Below are 13,192 nucleotides of genomic sequence, written 5' to 3'. Positions count from 1 at the left end.
AGTCTTTTTATTAAGACAATGAGTACTGATTAGTAACTTGTGTTGTAACACTATCATTTTGTTTTTGTAAATGTAACTTTAGCAAAAACACAATAATTAAGTAAAGACTATTTCACCTTTTCCCCTCTCACTTCTTAGGCCGCGGGCATGGTCAGCGCTTAGCCGCGCTCACCCTTGCCAGTGAGCCCCTGCAGCTGCAATGAGCGACTTTAGCAGGGGCTCGCGCAGGCGTGCAGAGGCGTAGCACGTACATTTTTTTTTAGTTTGCACGCTGAGGGGAGTGGTGGGCCGGTCACGTGACGTCACTGCCCGCCCCCAGACACGCCTCGAGTCTCTATGGACTCAGCCTTAGGCCGTGCTTATAGTGCCGGCGACGTCACCCAAAAGCATTGCCGCCGCCGGCGCGTGCGCTTATTGTGCACGCGACGGCGACAAGCGACCGAGCAAAAACTTGACGCCGGTAGAATTTGATTTTTCAAGGGCCGTCGCGTCACGTGACGACCCTTGAACAAATCAAATTGCGGGAATCCCGCGATGCTGGCGAAACAACTTTCGCCGACGGCGACGTCACCCATCGTAACGCCGTCACTATAGGCAAAGCCTTAGATGCACCCATTCTATTCCCATTAAATATTTTAAATTACCATTAGTTCTTTCCTGCAAGCAGAGAAACCAAATACACTTCCAATTTTTTTTTTAAAACCGCCCTTGCCCCTTAATGGAAGCTAGAGTATACTGTCAATCTCAGCAAAAATATTAATCCTTATAAATTGGCTAAGGTAAGTGGCAACTGCTGGATTAAAGCATGGGAAGAGCAAACGTCTTCTAATAAAGTTTACAAAAAAAACATGTTAGTTTCTGGACACTGATATATTGAATTTTAAAACAAAATGGATAACTTTATTCTAAAACGTCATCTTTATGCATAGCCAAAAACGTACTTAATTGAAAGAAAATTTCCATTCACAAGTCAAAGGGATTTACACCATGGGCTCTATAAATAATAGTTCTTGTATGTAGTGCGGTGCCTGGACATTTTGCAGGCATGGGTCTCTGCCCTAGAGCTTACAATCTATATTTTGTTGGTGCCACGTTAGTGTGTAGATGGTTCTGTTGGGCACAGTCCAGGAATTATGTGGAAGAGAGAAAACAAGGGAACAAATCGTGTAATTAATGCAAACAATTGGCGTTCTTGTAGTTCTATACATTTTAAACGCCCTTTACTCCTCCACCAATTAATGCTTAAAGAGAGTAAAGACCGCTCGTCCATTCAATTTTAGATTATTATTCAAATAAGCAGGTGCTCAGAGGGGTAAAAGATATCTGTGTTTTAACAGTGTTGATCAGAGAGATCAGAAAAGTAACCCCATAGCACCCGGCACTCAATGCTGTATATAATTACTCTAGACACCAGTAGTCCAGTAGGCACAATTACCTATTTCAGCAAATGTATAGGGGGTTAATAACCCTTGTACCAAGAAGTCCAGTGAAAATAACAAAGTTTTATTTGTCTAAATACTAATTAAAAACACATATATACACATCATTCAAAAACTATTAAAATAGCCCTTCAGAGGTGGCTTATGGGGTTAATGGTAGTCCAGTCAACTATCTGTCATAGATAGGAACTCCAAAAAACCTTCTTGCATATATTATGACTACAAAAAACCTTCTTGCATATATTATGACTAATCAGTGGTTTTTGTCAAACTGCATATTGTGGAGATAGAGGTTGTATACTCCCTATGATGGTGTAGCTATCGTATATCTATTGCCAGTTGCACTCCCCTCTGGTAGTGCTATATTCTCTGTCAGAGTATATATATAGGTAGGTAAGGCAATAGCAGAGTGACTGAAATTGCAGCTTATCACTATTCCATGTGCGAGTTGGGCAACAAATTCACGTATATAAGCATGCATATAGGGACAAAACAGAAGGCTACAATAATATAATGAAGCCTCCGTGATGCTGCGTAATCGCAGCTAGACCTGCGCTGAGTCTGTGTGCATGATACAAGCGTCTTCTCCGTGCAGCTAACCACTGAATATCGCCACCTCTGATGACGTCAGCGAGTGACGCCTATTCCCGACGACCGTTTCACGTAAGGCTACGCTTCTTCGGGGGAGGAGGAGTCTCTTCACGGACCTCTCGTACGTATTTATCTTATTTCTTTTAATTGATATCCCCGCCTCTCTTCTTTTCAGGTGGCCGGATAAACCCCATGATCATCTTGAGTAGTTAACTTCTGTCACGCTCGATCTCCTACCGAGGGACAGTATTGTATCTACATGAAGATACTAGCATCTATTATCTAATGGCATGTTGCACCTATGTTGTGGTCACTATCATTGCGGATATTCGTTGTTAGTTGCCGAGGAGCTTGCACAGAGGTGGTCACATAACAGTGTATATTGTAAAATGTGTGACTGCAAAGGCTGACACTTACATAGATCGGGGGTTATGTATCTAAATAATGAGCAATATACTATATATATAGTTACATATAGCTCATTATTATATCGAATATCCGCAATGATAGTGACCACAACATAGGTGCAACATGCCATTAGATAATAGATGCTAGTATCTTCATGTAGATACAATACTGTCCCTCGGTAGGAGATCGAGCGTGACAGAAGTTAACTACTCAAGATGATCATGGGGTTTATCCGGCCACCTGAAAAGAAGAGAGGCGGGGATATCAATTAAAAGAAATAAGATAAATACGTACGAGAGGTCCGTGAAGAGACTCCTCCTCCCCCGAAGAAGCGTAGCCTTACGTGAAACGGTCGTCGGGAATAGGCGTCACTCGCTGACGTCATCAGAGGTGGCGACATTCAGTGGTTAGCTGCACGGAGAAGACGCTTGTATCATGCACACAGACTCAGCGCAGGTCTAGCTGCGATTACGCAGCATCACGGAGGCTTCATTATATTATTGTAGCCTTCTGTTTTGTCCCTATATGCATGCTTATATACGTGAATTTGTTGCCCAACTCGCACATGGAATAGTGATAAGCTGCAATTTCAGTCACTCTGCTATTGCCTTACCTACCTATATATATACTCTGACAGAGAATATAGCACTACCAGAGGGGAGTGCAACTGGCAATAGATATACGATAGCTACACCATCATAGGGAGTATACAACCTCTATCTCCACAATATGCAGTTTGACAAAAACCACTGATTAGTCATAATATATGCAAGAAGGTTTTTTGGAGTTCCTATCTATGACAGATAGTTGACTGGACTACCATTAACCCCATAAGCCACCTCTGAAGGGCTATTTTAATAGTTTTTGAATGATGTGTATATGTGTTTTTAATTAGTATTTAGACAAATAAAACTTTGTTATTTTCACTGGACTTCTTGGTACAAGGGTTATTAACCCCCTATACATTTGTTGAAATAGGTAATTGTGCCTACTGGACTACTGGTGTCTAGAGTAATTATATACAGCATTGAGTGCCGGGTGCTATGGGGTTACTTTTCTGATCTCTCTGATCAACACTCTCCTCCAATTACTAATTAGCCCAACACATGATGCATCCTTTGTTAATTTAGCCCTGCCCTCTTGCTGTGGCCCAAGTTATCTAAGCAGAGTGCAGTTAGCGTAGCCAAGAGAGGGAGTGAACTCTGACCGGCCTACACTTCACCCTCCCCTGAAGAGTAGTAAAATCCAGACCTGGAGAGGTGAACTTAGAACTACAAGAATTCTATTTGAATTGATGACACTACTGACTGTGCACAAGAGAACCAACTACACAGTGACTGTTTTGGGTTTCTGAGGAAGCCCCATGTCTTTTAGGCTGCAACCATTGTCTTCACCTTGAGACATCACGAGTACAGTATACACAATGTTTCAGCATCCCCATTAAAAATAAGAGGGCACTATTTCATTTGTAGCGCTGATTTGTATGCTTTTTCTGTGCTGTGGAGTCATACATACGTAACATTTTGAGCACAGTCATGTCTCTCAACACGTTGTGTACCCCACTCTTAATGGTGCGCGAGAATGGTGCGCGAGTGAGGTGCATCAACAGGACAAAAGTTTCAACATATTTTTAGGTTTTTTTGCCTTCAGTCAGTATCATTTTTTTTTATTTTTTATAATTTAAACAGGTCACTAAAATACGAGACAATTATGCGCCTGTCAGACCTTTCTGGGATAACTCAATGAAATAAGGGACAATCCCGTAATAAAAGATATTTGACCACCGCTGAATCTGCGCCGCCCCCTCTGCTCAGAATCTCACTAGATCACAACCCAGGCGAGTTCAGCGTCCAGACCTGTAGAAAATGTTACAAAAACAAATTGGCACTCCACTGGTTTCCCAAGATTATAACATTTATTGCACACACACCAACGTTTCGTTTGCGAAACTGTGAAGACAAATCTTGACCAAGGTTCGGCCCGAAACCTTGGTGCTCGTGCAATAAATGTTATCTTTGGAAGATCGGTGGAGTGTCTCTTTCTATTTTTCATCTACCCGAGTCTCCGCAGCCAGCGCGGCCATTGTGGGTTATTTTTGTATAGTATTTTTTTTTATTGAAAGCCTTCCATTACCTATATGTCAACATTTGTTAAGATCATAAATGGTCAATATTTCTCTGGTCATAACAGGTTATTTTTCCATTTACAGGTTCGTATCACTTTATATCAAATAAAAAGTCAACTCTTAAAATATTGTTTCAATTTAACATTTATCTGCAATACATTTCTTTCCTAGAACTTGTACAACAAATAAAAAGGTAAGTTCAATGACTAGTTAGTAATTAACAACTCCTGCGACTGCGTTACCACTGCCATATGCAGAACCATTGTTGCTGGGCACCCATGGCGATTTGTTACCTGGTGCCGCGAGTGCACCTATTTTGGACTAGTACGTGTTGCTGAGCCACTGGGCACTTCTTAGTTACCACATCACACAGCTGGAAGCCTGTTCTTCCTCCTGCTTATCACTTTGGTCACAATGAACCCAAGGTTGTCGTTTTACTACTATTGTATAAACTTGGTCAAGCTCTCAAAGCAGAAATAAACATGATTTTATTATTTCAAGTATAAAAACATTTCAAATATCCACAAAATGTAGTCAGTAATTTCTGTGGTACTTTAATGCCTTTATTTCAGAAAAAAAAAAAAAAAAAAATGAGTAAATTGTTGGTAGGTTATTTACATAATGTTTCAAACATCTCCAGTGTACGTTTAATTTCTCTAATTTGTTTAGCCAGGGCATGAATAGGCTGCATGGATCTATCCAACTCTTCACATCGAGCCATCAATGTGTACATGCCCTAGTGATATAAAAAAAAAAAAAAGTTAGTGTGAAATGTGTATAAATATACATACATACATACATACATACATACATACATACATACATACAAAAGATTACAAAAATCAGCAACACACCAAAAGTACATACTGTGACGGTGAAGGGGTACCCATGCCAGTAAATAAAGGTATTTGGTCCGGCTGGGTGCCCGTGAGCCATATTGGGGGAATTGTGATTGTCAACTCTTCAACCCAATCATGGCATGTAACTGCATTTGTAATGAAGTTGTGTGTGTATTTTTACTGTTCCAGGAGTGCCAACCAGCGGGGAGGTGCAAGGCGTGAGTTTCAGGGGTGATTTTACGGTAAAATGTTGTCAGGGTGTGTTTGGGTAGAAGGGGGCCAGTGTTGCGGGTTACCCCAAAACATGTACTCAGGAATCCCCCCAGATTCCGGAGGACATGAACACAGACCACCGGATAAAATCCTCCCTAGAAAGCAGTTGCAGGTCACCACTGGGCAGGGAATTTAATTACATTCAAAGGTCCCCAGTAGCACCAAAGGTGGGTAGGGGGGAGTTCAGTATCATAATGTCAAAGGTTTCTCTGTATAAATGGAAAAGAAAATGTTTTTTTTTTAAAAGTACCCAAGGTTTATATTTTTATTAAAGTATGGTTCAGAGGAAGTCATTCAGTATGGATAAAAATCCATTTGCATGGGAAACAGGGGTTACTCCGCCCTCTGAGCTTAAAAGGCCATCCAGGATATGGAGGTGTTAAACCTTTTGTTAGCAAGGAGGGAAACTTCAATAAGCCATCTGGGCAGCTGTCACTCTGCCCAGACTGAGCAGCGTCCAGTAGAGGGGACGGGCCTCATTTGCTAAGCGGACACGGTGCAAAGTTGGCACATGCCCAGAGCAGACTGAGAAGCCCCTCTGCCAGGTTTGCAAAGTAGTGGCAACTCCGTGATAGGGGGAAGGAATTATTCCCACGGAGTAGATTAGCTGCATGGGTTAAATATAGGCCTGTTTAGTGAATAAAAAACCCTGCAGCCCATGGGAAAGGAGTTCCATCATGTAACAAGATTCATCCTGCAGTGAAAGATACATCCTGTAACCAGACTTAACTAGTAAGTGTGTTTTTCGTTGTAATTGTAAATCAAGCCGTGTATGTTTATTCTGTAAATAAATCACAATTTATTTTCTCTCTTGCTTTGCTCAAAGGATCTGTGTATTTTGGTGTTAAAAGCATTGGTCTCCCGCAATTATAACAACGGTATGGTTATATCTGCCAAATTACAAACAAATAAAATTGCTCAGAGCAAAAACATTTTTCTATATTTCAGACTTTGATAAAAGGGTATAAAAACCCCAACTAAAATGCGGGCCAGTTATATTAATTATATATTTAATCTGGAAATATACATCTCAATTAGGTACTGCAGCTTAATTACTGTACATCACAATTAGATTGCTACATTATATACAGTGATAAAAGGAGAAAATACTGGGCAAACATCCATTTTTCTTCCTTTAGAGTTTAATTTCTTGTACACTTCCGAATTTATAGTTTAATTCCCTGTATCAAACAAGAACACAATGCACTCTGCCACTCACCCATGGGCGAGTACAAACCCCATCTAGCAAGTGATGGAGCTGCGGGCGCCGGCACGGCACACAATACAGTGATGGAGCTGCGGGCGCCGGCACGGAACACAATACAGTGATGGAGCGGCGGGCCCCGGCACGGCACACAATACAGTGATGGAGCGGCGGGCGTCGGCACGGCACACAATACAGTGATGGAGCGGCGGGCGCCGGCACGGAACACAATACAGTGATGGAGCGGCGGGCCCCGGCACAGCACACAATACAGTGATGGAGCTGCGGGCGCCGGCACGGCACACAATACAGTGATGGAGCTGCGGGCGCCGGCACGGAACACAATACAGTGATGGAGCGGCGGGCCCCGGCACGGAACACAATACAGTGATGGAGCGGCGGGCGCCGGCACGGAACACAATACAGTGATGGAGCGGCGAGCGCCGGCACGGCACACAATACAGTGATGGAGCGGCGAGCGCCGGCACGGAACACAATACAGTGATGGAGCTGCGGGCGCCGGCACGGAACACAATACAGTGATGGAGCGGCGGGCCCCGGCACGGAACACAATACAGTGATGGAGCGGTGGGCACCGGCACGGAGCACAATACAGTGATGGAGCGGCGGGCACCGGCACGGCACACAATACAGTGATGGAGCTGCGGTCGCCGGCACGGCACACAATACAGTGATGGAGCGGCGAGCGCCGGCACGGAACACAATACAGTGATGGAGCTGCGGGCGCCGGCACGGAACACAATACAGTGATGGAGCGGCGGGCGCCGGCACGGAACACAATACAGTGATGGAGCTGCGGGCGCCGGCACGGAACACAATACAGTGATGGAGCTGCGGGCGTCGGCACAGAACACAATACAGTGATGGAGAGGCGGGCGCCGGCACGGAACACAATACAGTGATGGAGGTGCCGGCGCCGGCACGGAACACAATACAGTGATGGAGCGGCGGGCGCCGGCACACAATACAGTGATGGAGCGGCGAGCGTCGGCACGGAACACAATACAGTGATGGAGCGGCGGGCGCCGGCACGGAACACAATACAGTGATGGAGCGGCGGGCGCCGGCACGGAACACAACACAGTGATGGAGCGGCGGGCCCCGGCACGGAACACAATACAGTGATGGAGCGGCGGGCGTCGGCACGGAACACAATACAGTGATGGAGCGGCGGGCGCCGGCACGGAACACAATACAGTGATGGAGCGGCGGGCCCCGGCACGGAACACAATACAGTGATGGAGCGGCGGGCCCCGGCACGGAACACAATACAGTGATGGAGCGGCGAGCGTCGGCACGGAACACAATACAGTGATGGAGCTGCGGGCGCCGGCAGGGAACACAATACAGTGATGGAGCTGCGGGCGCCGGCAGGGAACACAATACAGTGATGGAGCGGCGGGCGGCGGCACGGCACACAACACAGTGATGGAGCTGCGGGCGTCGGCACGGCACACAATACAGTGATGGAGCTGCGGGCGGCGGCACGGCACACAATACAGTGATGGAGCGGCGGGCCCCGGCACGGAACACAATACAGTGATGGAGCGGCGGCACGGCACGGCACACAATACAGTGATGGAGCGGCGGGCGCCGGCACAGAACACAATACAGTGATGGAGCGGCGGGCGCCGGCACGGAACACAATACAGTGATGGAGCGGCGAGCGTCGGCACGGAACACAATACAGTGATGGAGCGGCGGGCCCCGGCACGGAACACAATACAGTGATGGAGCTGCGGGCGCCGGCACGGAACACAATACAGTGATGGAGCGGCGGGCGCCGGCACGGAACACAATACAGTGATGGAGCTGCGGGCGCCGGCACGGAACACAATACAGTGATGGCGAGGCGAGCGTCGGCACGGAACACAATACAGTGATGGAGCGGCGAGCGTCGGCACGGAACATAATACAGTGATGGAGCTGCGGGCGCCGGCACGGAACACAATACAGTGATGGAGCTGCGGGCGCCGGCAGGGAACACAACACAGTGATGGAGCTGCGGGCGTCGGCACGGCACACAATACAGTGATGGAGCTGCGGGCGCCGGCACGGAACACAATACAGTGATGCAGCGGCGGGCGCCGGCACGGAACACAATACAGTGATGGAGCGGCGGGCGCCGGCACGGAACACAATACAGTGATGGAGCTGCGGGCGCCGGCACGGAACACAATACAGTGATGGAGCGGCGCCGCCGGCACGGAACACAATACAGTGATGGAGCGGCGGGCGCCGGCACGGAACACAATACAGTGATGGAGCTGCGGGCGCCGGCACGGAACACAATACAGTAATGGAGCTGCGGGCGCCGGCACGGAACACAATACAGTGATGGAGCTGCGGGCGCCGGCACGGAACACAATACAGTGATGGAGCTGCGGGCGCCGGCACGGAACACAATACAGTGATGGAGCTGCGGGCGCCGGCAGGGAACACAATACAGTGATGGAGCGGTGGGCGCCGGCAGGGAACACAATACAGTGATGGAGCTGCGGGCGCCGGCAGGGAACACAATACAGTGATGGAGCTGCGGGCGCCGGCAGGGAACACAATACAGTGATGGAGCGGCGGGCGGCGGCACGGCACACAACACAGTGATGGAGCTGCGGGCGTCGGCACGGCACACAATACAGTGATGGAGCTGCGGGCGGCGGCACGGCACACAATACAGTGATGGAGCGGCGGGCCCCGGCACGGAACACAATACAGTGATGGAGCGGCGGCACGGCACACAATACAGTGATGGAGCGGCGGGCGCCGGCACGGAACACAATACAGTGATGGAGCGGCGAGCGTCGGCACGGAACACAATACAGTGATGGAGCGGCGGGCCCCGGCACGGAACACAATACAGTGATGGAGCTGCGGGCGCCGGCACGGAACACAATACAGTGATGGAGCGGCGGGCGCCGGCACGGAACACAATACAGTGATGGAGCGGCGGGCGCCGGCACGGAACACAATACAGTGATGGCGAGGCGAGCGTCGGCACGGAACACAATACAGTGATGGAGCGGCGAGCGTCGGCACGGAACATAATACAGTGATGGAGCTGCGGGCGCCGGCACGGAACACAATACAGTGATGGAGCTGCGGGCGCCGGCAGGGAACACAACACAGTGATGGAGCTGCGGGCGTCGGCACGGCACACAATACAGTGATGGAGCTGCGGGCGCCGGCACGGAACACAATACAGTGATGCAGCGGCGGGCGCCGGCACGGAACACAATACAGTGATGGAGCGGCGCCGCCGGCACGGAACACAATACAGTGATGGAGCGGCGGGCGCCGGCACGGAACACAATACAGTGATGGAGCTGCGGGCGCCGGCACGGAACACAATACAGTAATGGAGCTGCGGGCGCCGGCACGGAACACAATACAGTGATGGAGCTGCGGGCGCCGGCACGGAACACAATACAGAGATGGAGCTGCGGGCGCCGGCACGGCACACAATACAGTGATGGAGCGGTGGGCGCCGGCAGGGAACACAATACAGTGATGGAGCGGTGGGCGCCGGCAGGGAACACAATACAGTGATGGAGCGGTGGGCGCCGGCAGGGAACACAATACAGTGATGGAGCGGTGGGCGCCGGCAGGGAACACAATACAGTGATGGAGCGGCGGGCGTCGGCACGGAACACAATACAATAATCCTCTGCGGCAGCGACATGCAGATGATTTTTCCTGTGCTATATAAACCTTATCCAAACTTGGCTTCTCTAACCTCCCTCCCTGTGTAACTGGTCAGAGTTCCTTCACTCCCTCTTGGCTACGATAACTGCACTCTGCTTAGAGAGCTCAGGCTGCAGCAAGGATGCATCGTGTGTTGGGCTAATTAGTGGGTGGGCGGAGGCAGATATGCGAGGACGTTACTGAAGTATAAATGCACGTGTACGTGATGTAACATTAAATTGTTATGCTATGAGGACAGTTCAAACCTCATCATCTCTTCATTAAAGATAAGTTTGCACCCCATCTATGTATCCATTCATGTATGTATGTATGTATGTATGCATGTATATTGGAAATGTTTTATCACAGATCAGATTAACAAAATGAAATGTATACATCTGAAAATCTATACCCTGATCCCCAAAAGTTAGGGATTTTTAGGACTTACTTTGATACTCATATCCACAGATTCCCCCAGGCTATCCACTGAATCTCTGTACGTCTGAATGTATCCAACACTGAGTGCGGTCATCTGAAAGAAAAACACGTTTAGCAAAAATAATATTAATAGAACACACGTAATCTAAGGCCGCGTCCATGGTTATCCCAACCGCGATCAAAATGATCTGCCTCTATGAGGCGGTCCTGAGAGCGCGCGACCAGAAGCGCCGGTGCTCGCGATGCGAGAGGAAACGGATAAATATGTTTCCTCGCGCGACGGCCGGGTTACGTGAGGGGTCCGCCCAATTACGGCGAACCAGCTCCCGTGACGCCACGTCCACTCATCGCGTCCAATTATAGCGGACAAATTGCTGAAGCTAGAGGCGCGCGTGAAGCCACTGGCACGGTCGCGCGTCCGCACACACCCTCCATGGACTCGGCCTTACAATTTGATGCTGCAGGTGTATTGCTAGAAATCCTGCTTGCATTTATTAACTGTAATTTGCATTGTACAGAAAATTAATGTCACGGATATGCAGTTAGGATTGTTTACTTAAGATAGAGGCGTTTAAATATTCCTGTGTAACGCATTTAAAACATTTCCAAACACACAATGCCCGAGTCTTAGCCCTGACACATTCGTTAAAAAATAGATATAGTTTGCTCCCTCCTCAGACCAAAAACTTAACATCCTTCGTACTAACGGCAGCTCAATAGTGGCAAAATGGAAAAAAACTAGACCACACAACGGGCAGATGGTCCTCACCAGAATCAGGGAAGTCCGCTTGATGGAACTCCTACCAGCTCGATGAAAACAACAACTAGACAAATTCAACAAAACCTGGGAAGCTTGGCCACCATATGACTAAACCCCCATAGTTTACTCAAACTCTGTTCTAGAGCTCGGTGGACGTCGGGACCTGGGCGGCCCTCTCTTATGCCGCTCCATACTCCCCTCCCCCCCTATATCCCTCTACCCCTCCCCTATTTCTTCCTCTCTTTTAACTATCCTTACTCCTCTTGAAAAGGAGAGACGGCTGCAGACCCATAGGCACCCCCCCTCCGGATGGAGAGGAGGGCTTGATACTCTTGGATCCTAACAGGTTGGGCGGAAGCTCTACTATTGTCAATTTGTTCAGAAAATACCCAATGACTTCTGTATCAGCTTGTTGTGATATGATATGCTGTACCCTACCCTCTGAAAAACCCAATAAAAAATGTGAAAAAAAATAAAAATAAATAAAAAATAGATAGTTTGGAGAATGTTGCGGAGCTATAAAGACAGAGGGACAGGGACAGGCTTTTAAAGGGACAGCTGTGTGATGTGGTACCCGAGCTCCTAGTAGTAAATAAATGGTCTATTTTCTGCCCCACTCTGAGTACATACCACAGCAGAACAGGGGTGGGAGAAATCAGAGAGTACTAAAAAGCAGTCGTTGCCCATGTGACATTCAGGGATCATAAGGGCAGCAAAGATGTCACGTGTCACACAGACCCCCCTCCAAAAAAAACAGGCCAACATTAGAGCAAACGTTCACTCCACAAGCAAGAATTTTCTAACCAGGAGTAGTATACAGCTGTAGCCAGACTTGTGGTCTAAATCCCCGGCATTTAGTTGCGTTTTGCGGATTGGATGCGGTGAAAAATGGAGTTTAGCGTTGGTCGTAATACTCTGCAGTAATGACAGGTGGCGCTAATGTGCAAGTGTGTGTCTAATATAAATGCAGCATACCTTTCATCTACAGCTAGCAAAAGATCAGGTCTCATATGTACCAAGCAATCTTCTGCGATAAGACACCTTCCGATCTGGCAAACACTTAGGCCGCGGTCCTAGTGTACACTGTAGCACGCACGCCCGGCAGGGGGTTAGAGGGGGGGGGGCCACGTGCACAGCGCTTCACTGCGATCTGCGGAAAGAGGCAGAGATTCCAACGGGAGGGAGCGTGGAGGGGGTTTTGCAGGGGCGATGCCATGACCTCACACGGCTGGTTCGTCCTCATTGGCTCAACCGCCGTGGGGCCGTGGCCACGCCTCCGTCACAAGTTGCAAATACAATTTTTTTGTATTTGCAAAAACTTGCAGTGTAGCGCGGCTGCACCTTCCAGGCGAAGGTACCGACAGGGCCCAGCCCATTAGGGGGCGTTGCTTGTACGCACACGCACGCCAAGGC

The 13,192-nt window shown here is 48.5% G+C and overlaps 1 protein-coding gene across 2 annotated transcripts in view; it reads right to left on the bottom strand.

The window, feature by feature from the left end:
* Positions 1–961: 961 nt before the first annotated feature.
* The window catches only part of BORCS6 (BLOC-1 related complex subunit 6), a 16,770-nt gene continuing 4,539 nt past the window's right edge, over positions 962–13,192 (bottom strand). Inside the window, exons 3-4 of one of the 2 annotated variants that reach the window (XM_075574042.1) lie at positions 11,030–11,113; positions 962–1,110 (exon numbers count right to left, since the gene is read on the bottom strand). In XM_075574042.1, coding sequence (XP_075430157.1) covers positions 1,066–1,110; positions 11,030–11,113 — 129 coding nt within the window. In that variant the 3' untranslated portion in view covers positions 962–1,065. Of the gene's footprint in view, positions 1,111–5,034; positions 5,300–11,029; positions 11,114–13,192 lie in introns of those variants that run through there. The other variant, XM_075574041.1, reaches the window with a different exon arrangement.

This window comes from Ascaphus truei, chromosome 17 (genome assembly GCF_040206685.1).
Source record: "Ascaphus truei isolate aAscTru1 chromosome 17, aAscTru1.hap1, whole genome shotgun sequence".
Taxonomy (NCBI): Eukaryota; Metazoa; Chordata; class Amphibia; order Anura; family Ascaphidae; genus Ascaphus; species Ascaphus truei.
The sequence above is the reverse complement of the archived record's forward strand: the minus strand, read 5'-3'. Positions and strand labels throughout refer to the sequence as shown.